Source organism: Eutrigla gurnardus (assembly GCF_963514095.1).
Source record: "Eutrigla gurnardus genome assembly, chromosome: 9".
Classification (NCBI taxonomy): Eukaryota; Metazoa; Chordata; class Actinopteri; order Perciformes; family Triglidae; genus Eutrigla; species Eutrigla gurnardus.
In genome coordinates this window covers 7,367,867-7,383,932 of record NC_139923.1, presented here as the reverse complement: position 1 = coordinate 7,383,932, position 16,066 = coordinate 7,367,867, and the positions used below count along the sequence as shown (strand labels likewise).

General features: G+C 42.2%; 4 protein-coding genes across 5 annotated transcripts; 2 read left to right on the top strand and 2 right to left on the bottom strand.

Annotated features, from left to right (window-relative positions):
* The first annotated feature begins 7 nt into the window (after positions 1-7).
* Positions 8-4,332, top strand: LOC311019122 (nuclear receptor-interacting protein 3-like). The gene is made up of 8 exons (XM_084018349.1): positions 8-372; positions 932-1,105; positions 1,266-1,348; positions 1,442-1,584; positions 1,683-1,735; positions 1,899-1,987; positions 2,159-3,216; positions 4,130-4,332. Exons 1-7 carry the CDS (start codon positions 205-207, stop codon positions 2,166-2,168), a joined length of 720 nt encoding a protein of 239 aa, XP_083874475.1. The 5' UTR covers positions 8-204; the 3' UTR covers positions 2,169-3,216; positions 4,130-4,332.
* cUnh11orf16 (chromosome Un C11orf16 homolog) lies at positions 4,137-7,944 on the top strand (the record flags this gene model as incomplete). The annotated part of the gene is made up of 7 exons (XM_084017884.1): positions 4,137-4,343; positions 4,415-4,777; positions 5,123-5,229; positions 5,400-5,529; positions 5,869-6,100; positions 6,398-6,928; positions 7,733-7,944. 7 exons carry the CDS (start codon positions 4,137-4,139, stop codon positions 7,942-7,944), a joined length of 1,782 nt encoding a protein of 593 aa, XP_083874010.1.
* Positions 7,945-8,039: 95 nt separating this feature from the next.
* akip1 (A kinase (PRKA) interacting protein 1) lies at positions 8,040-10,601 on the bottom strand. Of its 2 annotated transcripts, none has more exons than XM_084018351.1 (5): positions 10,533-10,601; positions 9,606-9,797; positions 9,453-9,527; positions 9,232-9,372; positions 8,040-8,410 (listed from the first exon to the last, which is right to left on the bottom strand). In XM_084018351.1, exons 2-5 carry the CDS (start codon positions 9,762-9,764, stop codon positions 8,261-8,263), a joined length of 525 nt encoding a protein of 174 aa, XP_083874477.1. In that variant the 5' UTR covers positions 9,765-9,797; positions 10,533-10,601; the 3' UTR covers positions 8,040-8,260. The 2 variants fall into 2 exon arrangements, with proteins under 2 accessions (XP_083874477.1, XP_083874476.1); XM_084018350.1 differs by having other exon boundaries at positions 8,041-8,410; positions 10,394-10,593.
* A 1,175-nt stretch (positions 10,602-11,776) lies between these two features.
* On the bottom strand, positions 11,777-15,945 carry rpl27a (ribosomal protein L27a). Its single transcript, XM_084018169.1, has 5 exons — positions 15,866-15,945; positions 15,107-15,170; positions 14,940-15,015; positions 13,678-13,852; positions 11,777-11,950 (listed from the first exon to the last, which is right to left on the bottom strand). Exons 1-5 carry the CDS (start codon positions 15,866-15,868, stop codon positions 11,822-11,824), a joined length of 447 nt encoding a protein of 148 aa, XP_083874295.1. The 5' UTR covers positions 15,869-15,945; the 3' UTR covers positions 11,777-11,821.
* Between the last annotated feature and the right edge of the window lie 121 nt (positions 15,946-16,066).

Sequence of the window (16,066 nt, the reverse complement as noted above, 5' to 3'; positions counted from 1 at the left end):
TTAATTTGGTACTACCTTAAATTCGAGTTTTATTTTGAAGGTATGTACCAGAAGTCGTGTCGTTTCCTGTCTGACTTGACGACCAGCACTGGGGGGCGTTTCCTCTTGTCCACTAGCTCGTCATCGGGGATTCCTCATCATTCTACACATTCAGGTCCAGGTCCCCGCGTCGCCTCGGCCCGTCTCTGAAGCCTACCCGCCGTCATGCTCTCCGGGATGCGGACGGAGGACTGGAGGGACTCGGTGGTCCTGGATGCTGCGGCTCTGAGGCAGCAGAGGAGGATAAAACAGGCGATCCAGTTCCTCCATAAAGATTCCGCTGATCTGCTTCCTCTGGATGGACTGAAGAAGCTCGGGACATCTAAACAGGGAGTGAGTCTCTCATGGCAGGCCTCTTATCAGTTATTAGACTGGTATTAGACCTATTAGTTATATTACTATACTACTATAGCTTATATACCATAATATATAAATAATATCATGTTATACTCCTCTTACATTGTATTCTATATATTTTCACATAAGTATGATTACTTAATCATATATTTACATTTTCTACTTACTTCTACCTATTTTAGTTTTTTTTATAACTTGCTATTTATTCTCTATCTGTATTTATGTCAGCTTTAACCAAATTACCGACTTAATCACTGTATAAACATTTAGAATTTATGATTGCATTATTTTTAGATTATGGAATGGAATGGAATGGTATAGCCCATATCAATTGCTATTTAGTTGAGTGCTTGAATGGTATCTTGAATATTTATATTTAATAATGTTATATTTACGTTACTGACAGTGTCACTCAGAAATTGAACCCTGTACATTTCTCCTTGTGTTGTATATACATTTCCTTCGATATCTCTTTAGTTTATCTACACGTTAAAGGCAGCGTTATTATCAGTGTTTGTGTCTGCTGTTACCGTAGCAGCCGCATCATATTCTCCAGAAGCGCCTGCTGGAGGCCAAGTTGTCCCGGGGAAGGATGAACATGTGTGGGGTGAACCCGAACAACAGGGGGGTCCTCCTCGGCTGTGCTCATTTCAATTCACACGAGGATGAGGAAGAAGAGGAGGAAGATTTCATCTGTGTTCCCTGTAAGGTGAGTTATACTAAGAATATTAACATTCCATTATAATTACTTCCTCAGAATTATTATCTCCAATCAGAATACATTTGAAATATGTGGTGAATACTTTGTCCAGATGATGGTTGCTCTTTTCATTGCTTTCTGTTTTAATGTCTGTATTTCTTATTTACAGTGTCTAGGACAGGAGGTGAATGTGCTGATTGACACCGGCTGCAAACTGAACCTGATGTCCTCGCTAACCGTGGAGAGATCAGGGTGAGACGCTCATTCTCTGTCCATTAGACGTACATTTGGTCGCTTCAAGTATTCAGTGAGTCATTCGGGGTTGTTTTTTTGTCTCTCTTAAAGTTTGAAAGATCTGGTTGAGGAGACATGCAACATGCAGACGGGTGGTTCTCCTTTTCAGAGAAGGCTTTGCATTGACGGACACATCAGAGAACTCAGCCTGACACTCGGGCAACTCCGGATAATGTGCTCCTTTCATATCGTAGGCAAGGAAGATGAATAAAAGTCAAGATTGCATTGATTCTAGAGACTCTAGAGACTCTTTCATAACATTATTGTTATGTTTACATTTATGTATCTGCAGAATGTGACAGACCACTGATCTCCCTGGGCAACAAGACATTAAAGTCACTCAAGGTAATCTGCTTCTCCATGGCTACTGGTCAGACTCAATCAATCATCCAATCACAGGAGGAACACTTAAAGATCATCAGCAGCATCTTATCAACCAATAGCAACGTAAATCAACATTTCTGCAGACGCTGCATGTAAATGATGTGTTGGTTTGTATTTGTTGCAGTGTGTAATCGACACTGACAAGCAGATGTTGGTGTTTGGGACGACCGTCAGGGAGCAACTTCAGTTTGCCAAAAAGCCATCCAATGAAAGGTTAGATTTTGTTTCCATGAATTTTGGTTGTACACATTTGTGCTTGCATGTTAATCTGAGGGTTGTGAGATCGTGTTGCAGGTCGTGGAAACAAAATATTCTACACATGAATCTCACCAAATCCTTTCTGCTTCTTCGTCTCCTCTTTATGCACAACTCTTCTGACTTCAGAGACCTGTGACGACGACAACAGCAACACACAGTGACCAAAAGCAATATTTTACTCTCTTTAAGTATTTACTCTTTGGGGGAACTTCAGATTTCTCATCACTTTCTCTCTGCCTGATTGTTTGCTGCATTAATGAGTCAGATAATCCACTTGTTTTTACATAAAGGCAGCAGTTCACACAGCAGCTGCTCCCACGAACAGCTCCTCATATGAATTGCATCCTTGTAGCCTATGACGATGTTTTAGCTGTCTACAGTAGAAAACAAATGATTAACAGAACTTGTAGCCCTGTATACTTTAAGATTCTGACAGAATTGTGATTTATAGCCCTTGTATGTTACAAATACGCATTGTTCCGCCAGATTTATAGTAGTATTCTACATTTGTAGCTGGAAATCAATCTTAGAGAATAAAGGTTGGAGGGTTCTTATTTTCTGTGAAGTGTAAACTTATCACAATCTACTACATACGGCTGTTTATCGTCTGTATTTTATAACGTATTTCGTGAATGTATTTTCTAGTCCAAAAACAGTTCCCTGCATCGAGGTCGCTGCCTTTTCATGTTTACAAAAGGACAGTGACACGTGTGATGTGTTTTATCACGTGATCGTAGCAAAGTGCAGCACTGAATATCAAATAAAATCCCAAATGATGTGAATGTTTTCTGCCTTTTCTTGTTTTGCTTCAGTTTTTCACAGGACGTTTAGCATTTGTGGAAACTGTGTCATAACTGGGCCTATTTTATCTGAGAGCTGCCAAGAGGACTCTGACATGATTAACACTGTTAATGAGACGGGGTCATTTCTCACCTCTTGGCTGTTCAGGAGGTGGAGGAGAGCAGCATTAGTTGCTCAGCTGATGGATGATGGTACCATAGCAACCCTGACATGACAGTGGTGTCTGGTAATGGTCCTCAGTCAGCTGATTGGCAGGGGAACAGCCCCTCCAGTGGCCGTAAAGAAGACTGACTGGGTCTTGAACATTTCTCCATGGAGACCAACATCAACAGTGAAGCGCGGTGCTCGTCTGTAATTGACTGTGAACAACATAAAAATTGAAGGTATTGTACAAACTTCATGATTTATCTGTGTATTCACTCTGAGGGCAACAAAGGATCTTTTACTGAAGTAAAATAAACAATTATTTTCTGTAAATATATATAAACGTGGTTCAAGATTTCCCTTGAGTACAAAAATATTCCATGTTTAGCCTCTTTCCATTGTTGTTTTTGTCATTTTGGCCTTTTTGTATTATTTGTTACTGTGGTTGGTTTCCCCTCTTTGTAATCCATGTGTATCGCTCATAGTTGGGTTGTGTCTCGAAAGTCATGTTAAGTCTTTTTGTATTTACTTTGTGCCTCTCTGTACAATTTTTTTGTCTCTTTGCAGTTATTTTGTAGTTGAATTTATGGTCCCGTATCATATTTTAGAAATCTATCATGTGTTTTGGTTGTTAAATCTTAAACTGTAAAGTAACTAATAACTCCAGCTGTCATATAAATGTAGGCAGTAGGTAAGAGGTTAAAATGCAATATGCAATATTTCTGTCGTGGAATAGATATATAGAATAAAAAGGGGCATTATGAAAAAATAAGTAACTTAAAATTGTACCTTTTTTATTTTCATAAATGTGTTTAGTATTTGTTAAATTTCAATATTAAATTTGTCAATGGTCCCTGAACATTTCCCAGCATTTAAAGTTTAGTAGAAAATCTAACACCCTGCATTTATGTACACAGTCCTCCTATCCGTGGCCCGGTGTTCTTGTGCTGTAAAAATATTTAGTACAATTGAACCACCAGATGGTTTGACACGCTTATCAGACCGTTTCATTTTGCATTTTTCACAATTTAATTTCTAAAGGTTGAAACAGAAGTGAGGGAAAAAGAAAGCCCTTTCTCTCTTTGTATGCAAAAAAACAAAAACAAAACAAGAGTGAAATAAATAAATCTAGTGTGACTGACATCATCGCAGCACAGGGATGACCTCCAGGCAGGCGGCGGCCTCCGAGGCTGCACTGGTGCCTCTGTTTCTGGGCAAACAGAGATGCAACGTCACTTTTCTGGTGGACAGCTCAGAGAACATGAGAGCTGCTCTGGGGTCAGTGAAACGCCTGCTGATCCAGACCCTGCTGACCAAGGCTTCACTCAGGGACTCTCTCTTCAACATCGTGACGTTCTCAGGCAAGGTGAGGTGACTCATTATGACTCTAACATACAAGGAACGCTTTTTTAGAGATTTTCTCTTTTGACTTTTCAGTTGGCCTGCTGGTCCAACCGCATGCTTCCCTGTACTCCTGACACGGTGTACATGGCTCTGTCCTGGATCCGCTCCATCACCTGCAGCCCCGGCAGGGACCTCCTGGCCGCCCTGAGTGTGGCCCTCATCGACCCCGCCTGCCACGCCCTCCACCTGCTGTGCACAGACCTCCCCTACCAGCCGGAGGGCGTGCTGGCAGCCCTGCCCGCCCTGGCAGCCGGGAGGCCTGTAAACGCCTTCTACCTGCAGGACTCAGGTCGTCAGCTGGACAGCAACACTACGGACTACCTGCAGTGTTTGACCCGGGCCACAAGAGGGAGCTGTTATGTGATTCCAGTTGGTTTGAATGGAGTGCTGGAGAAGGTATGGCTGAATTTACTGGGTGCCTGACAGGACTTAGGGAAATAAAGGGTGGGTGGTTTATATATTGAAACATAGTGTTTCAATATATTGAAGCCGGACCGAATGTCTCCTCATACTTGACACCCATATGTCTCTCAGAGATGTACAGACTTACATCCAGATTTGTACCTTTGTAACTAGCAAGACAATCTTTAGTAAGCAACTACAAAAAAATCCATGTTTTTGCAAACATTTGAATCATTTATCCAAACAGCTTTGAGCGCTGGGAGAATTTACACTAGCTTATATATTTATCTCGCTCGCCTTATAATCGACTGAAATGTGTGTTTTTGTGCTTGTTGTGAGGTGGTTCCTCTACAACAATCATCAGCGCCAACAATCTCTCCAGTCAAGTGTTTCTGTCCGTCCAATTCAGCCCTAATCCCACACAACACGTCATCACCTCTGCTCAGGTTGGTTTCGATGGTTACAGTTTTTCTTGACAATACAGTGCAAAAAATGCTGCCAAAATGGACGTTCTTAGCATGTGACAGACACGCAGGCATATTAGAGGTGCTGTGGATAAAATGACATACCTGTGTTTTATGTGTGTTTGTTGACTTCCTGTGGTCACGTGGTGCAGTCTGGGTAATCCATGCATGCTGTCTGGTCACCCCATGGGCAATCCAGAGTTCTTCCCAGGATGCCGAGTGTTGGCGAGGAGGGAGGTGGACGGTCTCTACTACTTGGGAACTGTAATACAGCAAGTGCAGGTGAAAAGATACTGCACGATTTCATAAACAGGCAGGTATTTGGACGCGATAGTGCTTTAATGGTATTTAGATCCACATTACATCAAATAATTAACAAAATATAGGCTTTGCTTTTATACAGTGACCCAATTTTAGGACAATGTAACATACAACATGGATACAAAGAAACCCATTATAACGTTTTTGTTTAGTAAGTCATGTGTTTGACTCGCTGAAGGCCAAACTGAATTTCAAACTGAATTTCAAACCCCAATGTACTGGAGTCTCAACTGCACACACACAACCATTACAGACTACAAATCCCAACTAAAGCGGCACCGTGCATGTTGCCAACTTCAGGGCCGTGGAGGTATTTGGGTTGTCGAGTTCGACGATCCAGGAGACTCCGGTTTGGGGGTCGTCTCCTCCCAGAGGCAGCTGGTTCTCTCCCTCAACATGGTGAACCACTCCAGAGCTCACACACACTGTCTGGTACCCGGTGATGCTGTCCTGTCGCCATGGGAACCAGACCTGAGGAGATACGGACCGGGGAGACTGATGGCCGCTGCCGAAAGCAGAAACGGTTTTGGAGGTAGGTTGTGAAATAGCGTTTCTTTTACAGCCGTTTTGACACAGTGGTATGGATAAAAGTCCAAAGTTCAGGATTCACCAAATTCCAGTGAGATTTTTTTAAATGTAATGAATGAAAGAGCGTTTGTGGGTATTTATGCTTCCTACCACAATAGATTTAATTGCATTTTCTGTTGGTTTCAACTGTTTCCTTTTTACTTTTAATTTCTAATCGGTACATGATACATGTGTTTTTATTGAATGTCTACATTTTAATGTATTTGACATTTAAATCAATTCATTTATTTTATCTTTGCAGTAGACGGTGTTAGGAGCTTCCAGGTCCTGATGTGGAACCACTGTGTGTCTCTGGTTCCTGGCAGCCTGGTTTTGCCCATTTCAGCTTCTCGACATGACGGAATAGTGAGGGAGCTCCAGATCCCGACATCGGCCTGCAGTCACTGCTGCAGCTGGCCTGGTGCTCGCAGCTCCTCCTGCACTCCCCGGCGGTTCTGCACCGACTTCTGTCCATCTTCATCTTGTTGCTGCTCGGCCTCAAACCACCAGCCATCCTTATTTCCACCCAGCTGCAGGTCCAGCTGCAGGTCCAGCTGCAGGTCCAGCATCGGAAGCATGGATGGGGTTGAAAGGGCAGAGCAAGATAAATGGCTGGACTTGGATGATACAGATGTGAGGAAGACTGACCCTGAGGTTCCCTCCTCCTCCTCCTCCTCCTCTTCATTTCTTAATGAGGATAAGAGCAGAGCAGTGAAGCTGAGGAGTAAACAGCTGCGTCCTCCCTGGCGGTACTGGAGACGAACTGGGCCAGAGCCACAACACAGACAGCCAGGTGGGAACACAACCTAACCCTAAACCTCATCCTAACACGTAGGTGGGAACACAGCCTAACCCTAAACCTCATCCTAACACCTAGGTGGAAACACAACCCTAACCCTAAACCTCATCCTAACACGTAGGTGGGAACACAACCTAACCCTAAACCTCATCCTAACACGTAGGTGGGAACACAACCTAACCCTAAACCTCATCCTAACACGTAGGTGGGAACACAGCCTAACCCTAAACCTCATCCTAACACCTAGGTGGAAACACAACCCTAACCCTAAACCTCATCCTAACACGTAGGTGGGAACACAACCTAACCCTAAACCTCATCCTAACACGTAGGTGGGAACACAACCTAACCCTAACTCTGGGAGGAGACTGCAGACCTGCAGTTTTCTGGAAGTTTGTTCCAGATACAGTATGTGGTCACACAAACACTATCTCACTTGATAAGTTGCACCACAGGTAAGAAGAAAATATATGTATTTTTAATTTTGGGGTGAACTGTTCCTTTAAGGCCACAAAGTTCAGGACAAATACAACTCTTTTGAAAGCAACACTACACTTAAGTCAAAGTTATATAATTATAATAATTACAATTACAAATGCCACCTGAATACATTGTTGATGGCAGGAACAGGGTTACTGATGAATGCACCGCCACAACCCGTCGGAGAACATGCAGTCAGTTTGCCACTAATGCAGCTTGTCAAACCGATTTCCACTGCAGCTTATTGCTACTACTAAAATAAATCAACGCGTAAAAAAGGAGACATGTTGTTCTGATATTTCCCGTATTGATCCACAGTGTCAAGGACATCACAACCTGTGAGGTTCAGCATTCCCGTCCCACAGATGAGTGCCTCGCCCAATCACGGCTCTCTGTTTCAGCCACTTCCCGATGCTAAAGGAAGAAGAGCGAACATCAGGGACGTTTTGGGAACGCCCAACTTCAAACCTCGACCACCAGCGAGACCGCGGCCTTTCTCTTGTAACAATGCTCCAACTGTTTACACATGATATGTGAGTGCACAGATAAAACCTCACCATAGAGCTTTACAATCAACCAAACAAGAAATTTATAAAAAAAATGTTTTTTATTTTTATACACTGATGTGGTACTAGTGCAGGTAAAAACATTGTACAGAACATGAGGTTCTAGGACACACATCGACATGATAAAATACTCAAGTGCAAAACAACAAAATATAGCTTCTCAATATGCAGCAAATAAATCATTTTATTATCAAAATAAAATGCAAACTGTGTAAAAACAAGGCGATAAACACACAAGCGGTATAAACATTGGTCAGTTTTGGTGTTGAGCGTGATTGGGTCAGATATCAAAGGTGAGGTTGACGCTCTCCCCAGCTTTGATGCTGACCAGCTGAGTCTGCTGCTGGAGCTCCGGCACGCCGGCGGTGACGGCGTACGTCCCCGGGGAAACCTCGATGGAGAAATCCTCACCTGCCGTCCAAACATGACCCTGAAGAGAACAAGACTTTTTAAAAGATTTGTTTGGGTTTTGTCCCAAGCAGCAGCCAGCACAGGTAAAGAGTGAGACATGGAAGTAAGTTCCCCTAACGGAGAACAAAGGGACGTTTTAGATGCTGGCTCCTAGAAATCTGCAGTTTCATAGAATTCAGTTCAAAAAGCATTGAAATGTCTCAAATACAAACTGAATGATATTTTTTTTGGACTGTTGTAATAATGTATTTCACTTCTGTTAATGTATGTTGGCAGAATCACTGTTCCATCGAAGGTCATCTTACTTTAAACCAGAATTCGTGAAGCATTGATGGGCGTTGGCCCTCACAGTCACCTGTGGGATGTTCAGTGTCCTATTTTAGATCAAGTGTCTAACATCTAATCTAAAATATTTGACAAGACAGTGATCCTTTAAACCCAGATGCTGATCTAAACTTAAGGGTTGAATTAAACAATCTTTTTCATACAAACATTGAATAAAAATGTAAAAGTAATTCCCACTGATGACCAACACTTTCAACGCTACCTTTCAGCGGATTGTTCTGGTTTTCTGTTCGGTACGACTATCTTCAAACAGCTTTCACAGACCCTGCACAGTCATTTGAGGCACACAAGAAGAGTATTTTCAACCCTACCAGTGCGAACAAAAACCACTGGGCAGGAAGGACGTTAAAATTTAGCAAGCTTAAGATGCAGATATTTTTCTCAAGACTTGGAGGTAATAAAGTCTAAAACGCCTGTTAATTGGGATTTCCAATGCACTCTAATGAGACAGAGTAACGTGTTAAATTGAAAGAAACAGCAGCCGACTCTTCTTACTTTGTCGTGTGGAGTCCTCGCAGGTTTTCCGGCTGACTGTGCAGGTGTCGTCATCCTGACAGCCGGCTGTGAGTGAAACCTGGACACATGGCTCCTCTCACTGTCGGTTGGCTCCGTGCAGCAGCCAGACTCGTAAAAGCTCTGCAGCACAGAGAATATGCATATGTTTAGTCTCCAGGTCCAAGCTGACAGCACAGGGGTGCAGGTAAGTGACGACTGACCTTGCACTGATGGGTCGTCTGAGCCATGAACCCCGCGATGGTTGCAAAGACATCGTCAAGCTCTGTGTGTATTCTCTGCAAAACGTCAAGTGCAAGACAATTGAGACACTGCAAGTAAATTCAACTGCTGATAACAGGAACACATGCTGCCACCTTGACAGGGATTTCTGCATCATCATCTGCAGCGGTGGGGGTCCGGGATGCTCCAGTGCTGGTCCAGTCTACACTCCGCCTGGAGGCCCGCTCCAGCACCTCCAGGCCCAGACTGGCAGAGCGCCGCAGAGAAGACTCCAGCCAGGCTTGGCTTGCCATGAGGACGTTGAGTTGAGTTCAGGTGCCCTTCACCTGAGAGGAGGAGCAAGGGCAGAGACTCAGCAAAGACTCGAGTTGGACTGTAAATACATGTCTTTTAAACGAATTTCATAGATTGTCAGAAAACTAATCAATAACAGAAGTGATAATGCACCCCCTTCAAAGAAAACATGCCAAAAAAAATCTTTAACTTAAATTGAATATTTGCTTCTTTCATAAGTCCGCTTTGATATGAAAGAAAAATCAGGGGTTTATTTCAGAAAGGAGAAAAAAAAAACTCCATGAGGGAAACGAGGTTGTCTTCATTTATGGACTTAATAACATTAATGATTGTATTGAGAAAGTAAGGAGCAGATTAACTCAGAGTTGCAACGCTAATTTGATAGAATATCAGTACAATATGAATGAACATCGCACGAGACCTTCATCGTCTGAGTTTGATGCTTTAGTTCTTCTCAGCGAGTCTACAGAGGAGAGTTTCACCCAAATTATAACCGTTTAACGCCAACAAACATTGGCATAGCCTACACGTGAACGCGGCTGGGAAACGGCGCATGCGTGGACAGGAGATTAAAGCCAGACCCACTAAGCGCCATGTTCGTAACTTCCTAGTAGGTACCGGTACTTACTTTCTCAACCGTTGGCCTCGCCAGCTCAACCAAAAACACCGGAACAAGTCATCCCGCGTATATCGCGTACGTCACGTTAACTTCTCTGGCCCACGCGCTGTCAGCAAACCTCGCGCGAACAGGTGATTTACGTGTTTACCTGTTCATCGCGCGGAGCTCTGGCCGGTATCAAGTAAACATTTCACATACAGCTGGAGCTGTTAGCAAGTGACAGGACAGGAAATGATGCTGCCTTCACGTGCGCGTCGGAAGATCCGACTTCCCACTAGTAAAGTCGGAATTTCGAGAATGTCGTTAAACTGCTTCATTTGGAAATATTTTTTTTTATTTTAATGTTTTTAATAATAATATATACTTTTTAATATATATATTGACAAATATAATTGGTCTATCAAGTTGAGTGTACACAGATTACAGATAAAAAGCAAGCAACAGCTAACACTGTTAAAAATAAATAATATACGTCCTCTTCTCCGCCATCTTGAAAGGTTTTGGTCACAACACGGGAACTATCAAAATGATAGAGTTCACCCTCTCGCAATTAAGACTTGAGGAGGCGTTCAAGTGCAATTTCCGAATCGGAGATCGTATTTACCACAATCCTGATATAACGTGAAGGCAGCATTAAACCCCGCCCCTCTCCACCACATGGTGCATTTTTTATTTTATTTTTTGCAAGAAATGTTCTAAAAAAACTTAAAGGTTGTCGATTTCCATTTAAAAATACATTCGCCCCACACGTTTATTTATTTTTTTAAGTGTACTCCATCATTGGTAGTCAGTCATCCTAACAACTTCGTCTCCAATCTGGGGTCCAGGAACAGACGAGGGCTCACACATGTCAAAGGACATGAAGAAAAACACAAACCCATTTAGTAAATATATACACTTTTCTCTGATCTTTGCACAGTCAAGATATATATACTAAACCAAGAGAGAAGTCAGAGCATTTCCTAATTCAACTTTTCTGTATCAATACTTTTATCGAGTTACGAATATTTACATTGTTAAAATCCCATTTTTGAGGGCTGAAGTAACCCTAATGTGACTCATCAGCTAATGACACCTATTGTCCCACAGATTGACCAATATTCACCATTAAAGTGTATACTTAGTATACTAGTTTGTAATATTGGTATTGAATAGCCCCAACAAGACAGCTGCTCTCAGCTGTACACGAATACACATTTCCCCACATTAAACTTACTGAGCAGGATTACTTCTTTTGGGCATAAGGAAATTTAAAACAGTCACCATCTAATTGGCACTTAATTGAAGATGTAACCGATAACGCTGGCATTTTCAGCAGCAATGGTCCAAAGAGCCCAGGCGTGACATCTGCCATATATGGATGCATTAAAATTACACATGACAATTATGTAGTTCCATTTATACAGTTTATTTTGCAAAAACACACCGACAGGAACGTTATGCCATGAGCACACAGGCTCCTCCCACGGCCTTGATCTTCTCCTCGGCCCGTCGGCTGAAGAACTTGGCCTTAACGATCACTGGCTGCTTGGGCAGTTTGCCTTTGCCCAGAACTTTGTAGTAGCCCTGCAAAATTAAAAACACAACATTAGAAAAATTAAGCCAATGTCAACAGCTGTCCTCAAAATCCATGTACAACAGCTGTCCTCACAATCCATGTACAACAGCTGTCCTCACAATCCATGTACAACAGCCCTTACAAAATACATTTAGGAAGCTCGTATGGGAACAGCACCAAGTACATTCAGTGAATCATCATACAGTTCAGTAATTGCTTTTCAGACATCAAGGTATGTGAGATATTACATATATCTGGTGTTGGCAATAAAATTGGCGGACTGAAATATACCAAACAATTGCCTATTATAAACTACCAAATGACATTGCTAAAAACACATTTTCTATTGATATGGGACTTTTGATAATGATTTACAATATTCTGAACAGTTCTTTTAACCCAACACAATTGGGATCAAAATTAATCCAACAGTTTAGAAAGAAACATGTGACTTTTCAAAGTGTCCATGATATTTCTCAAAGCATCTTTCCCATTATAATTTGCTGCGACTGTAGCATCAGTAAATCAATTTGTAACTGACCATGTGGCCGACTGGCTTACAAGGAGCCAGTCGGTGAATAGGACCAGTTTTCACTCTAAGAGGACTCTAGCACACCAAGACAATGTGTGTCGAGGTGAGACTCTAGTCTCTACAGCAACATTTCACTCAGATACAAAAACAAAGCAAAACATTAAAATGAAAAACATTAGCACAACCAGAAAACAACGTGTACAAATACCATTTAAACTGGTAAAATGCTGCAACAGGAAAATGACTGGACATTTAACTTGTAGCATTAAGTTTCTTCAATGCCACTTAACCTTTGGGTCAGGGATTTGCATGTGTCAATTTAGAAGATTTCATATTTAACAAAGCCAACTTGGGAAATACACCTGTCGCATTTCAGATGAGAACAGTGCACCCAGTAGAGACCTACTATGTGACGTTCCGCTTAGATCAAAGACTAGGATGAGAAAAGAAACCCAAAGCTTACTAATACATTGTTATCTTGCATCTACCAAACTAGTCACAAATATACTTCAGAACTTGGATCTCTGATTAATGTATTTACGCTCCTCCTACAAAGTGCAGATTTGCTGGACCATTACTGTGATCGGTGGAGACTGATTATCCATTGCATAGTTTCACTGATTAATACTGGCCTGACATGCATAATATATCGTTTTAGGTTCATTTTTGCAGATCCATGTTAGGACTTTGACTCCGAACTTCGTTATTCGAATATACTTGTCTTACTGAAGGCATTTAATGGTCAAAATATTAAATATTCAAATATTAATATTAATAAACAAACAAACTTTGAATATGATTTTTGGGCAAAAGTCAAAGCCCTAATCCATGTGCATGCATTGTTTCTAAATCAATGCCGTCTGAACACAGAATTTTTTTAATGAAAAGGAAAAATGTAGCCTAAAGCCCAACGTCTTGTGTTTTTCTGCAGCTGTTAAAAGACAACATTTGCATCTACTGCTGCTATATCTAGGTTTACCATGTGCCTTTACACAAGTCTGAGCTATGCCGATGCTTTCAGTCTTAAACCCAACATTAAAAGTCTATACAAGCCAGTCAATGAAAACAACTTGTTCTTGTGTCTAAACTCTGCACATCTTAGACATTTAGGCACCATATGATCCGGACTCCCTCCACCATCGTTAAAGTGCCGAGTTGAGATAAAACATGTCGTCTGTAATGGAAATACTGGTCTATACTTACAGAGCGCACGGCATCAATGATGGGCGTGGGTCCATCGGGCTTCTTGCCATAGTTGAGCCTGGTCTGCTCGCTCACCAGCGTCCACAGCTTGTCCAGGTTGATGGTGGGGCAGTGGGTTGTGTTTCTCTTCAGATGATAATGTCTCATTCCCACTTTACCAAAGTACCCCGGATGGCTGAGGAGACACAGGGAGGACAGACGAGGTCAAGTGGAGTCTACCCAGAGTGGTAGCTTCATACATGTTAACACTTTGGCATTTAATCATTTAAAAAAAAAGGTGTTACTCCAGGCTGTTCTGAGCTTATTATAAATATAAGCCCGGATAGCAATTTGGTCTAAACCAAAGAACTAACAATCTGAATATCCATTTTACTTTTGCAACATGTTGCATAGCAACTTTGCTAGCACTTGAAGAGTCGTGTAAATGTGCATGACTAGCAAAATAATCTTAACTATGTTCACCTTTAATTGTTGTTTTAGTGTGCTCGGGATAATAGTTATTTCCGATAATCTTTTCATAAGTCAAAATACATGCAACGCTCGCTCTGGTTCTACAATGGCAGGGTGCTTGTGTAAAAGGAGACAGCGTTACACCACAAACCAAAGTTCAGTATAAATGGCGTGTTTGCAGCACATTGAGGGGTCTTCGCAAAAGTACTTATTACATACACTACCAAATGACATTGTTAACACATGTATCAATATCGAATCGCAAGATAATTTCCAATATTCTGAACAGTTCTTTTAACTCGAAACAAAATTAACCAGACAGTTTAGAAAGAACCATGTGACGTTTCCTCCCCAAGTTGCCATGATATTCTATTTCCATTCTCTTTCCTAATTATAATTTGCCATTACTGAGGCCACATCAATCAGTGACATCAAGGCAACAGTTTGTAACTGCCCATGTGGCTGACTGGCCTACAAGGAGCCAGTCGGTGAATAGGACCAGTTTTCACTCTAAGAGGACTCTAGCACACCAAGACAATGATTTGTGTCGAGGTGAGACTCTAGTCTCTACAGCAACATTACACACATATAGAAAACCATCAGACTAAACAAAGACTACAGATGACCAGAAAACATTGCAGATCAACTTATCTGCCTTTAAGATAAGAAAGTTGATATGAGTATAATCAAGGCTTCACCAAAAAACATTTACCAAGACGTGACGTAGATATGAACATGCATACTTTGAAGTCTTCACACCCATACAGGTCTAACCCGAGACCAGAACCTGATCCATGTCACACAGAACTTACTATTTGTCGAAGTTGATTCTGTGATGATGCATACCACCAGCATTACCACGACCTCCAGGATGCTTCCTGTGCTTGCCTGTGGGATTGAGCAGGTTAACGTTAATCATAAATCACACGTACACAACTACAGAGACCACCTTTACAGGGTTTAAGTTATAAACACTCACCAATGCGACCATGTCCGTGGCTGACATGTCCACGGAGCTTCCTAGTCTTGGTCTTCTTGGTGGGCTGTCAGGATAGATTTAATATCGATTAATGTTTACAGTATACAGTGAGCGTCAACATTCGCGGTGCCATCATCGCCTGTGGAGCTAGCTAGCTCGCACATTTAGCCAAATAACCCCTCATGTCACCTGGCTGCATTGACCGCATTTGCAGCCCGTCAAAGTTGAACAGGTGAGCGCAAATAATTCACACCCATACGGGTAACCACAGGTTGTCATTTTAGAAGTCGAACAAATACTACTCGATAGCCCCATCGATGAAAACAGGCTGCTTTCATGCTGCCTAGCATCCTATGAAGCTAACGCTAAATTTCACTGCACATACCGGCAGATACGCACAGCAGAATCAACGGTTAGCGCGTTACTGCGAATAACGGTGGCATTTTAACCGGGATTACCACGGCAACATTTAGACAACTGAGGTTTTAAGTACGCGGCTAACTCATGCGAGTTATAGAAGATAGGAGGAGGCTGGCCGACTCCTACAGCTACGGGCCCCATGAGAGTCCAGCTCTCACCAGTTCACTGCTCACAAATTCCCCAAATGTTAACAAATCACGTGAAGAACGACCTGTAAAGGACCGTAGGAATTGACTTTAACGTAATCGACAATCGGATGACAGTTTGCTGTTCAAACGAACAAGGATGGGCACAGATTAAACTATATTTCAAGGCACAGGGAGACATGATAGCACCTACCATCTTGGAGGGTAGTTGAAAGAGGAACGGGATTTGTAAACCACGCGGTTTTGTGCGAGATTTGGCTCCTGGCAACAAAGTGCAAAGAAACCACAGCGACGCCCAGTGGCGGACGGCAGAAACGACAATACATGCCACCAGACAGCAGTGGTGGCATGTAACTAATAAATAATCATCAATAACAACTTATGATTATTACGA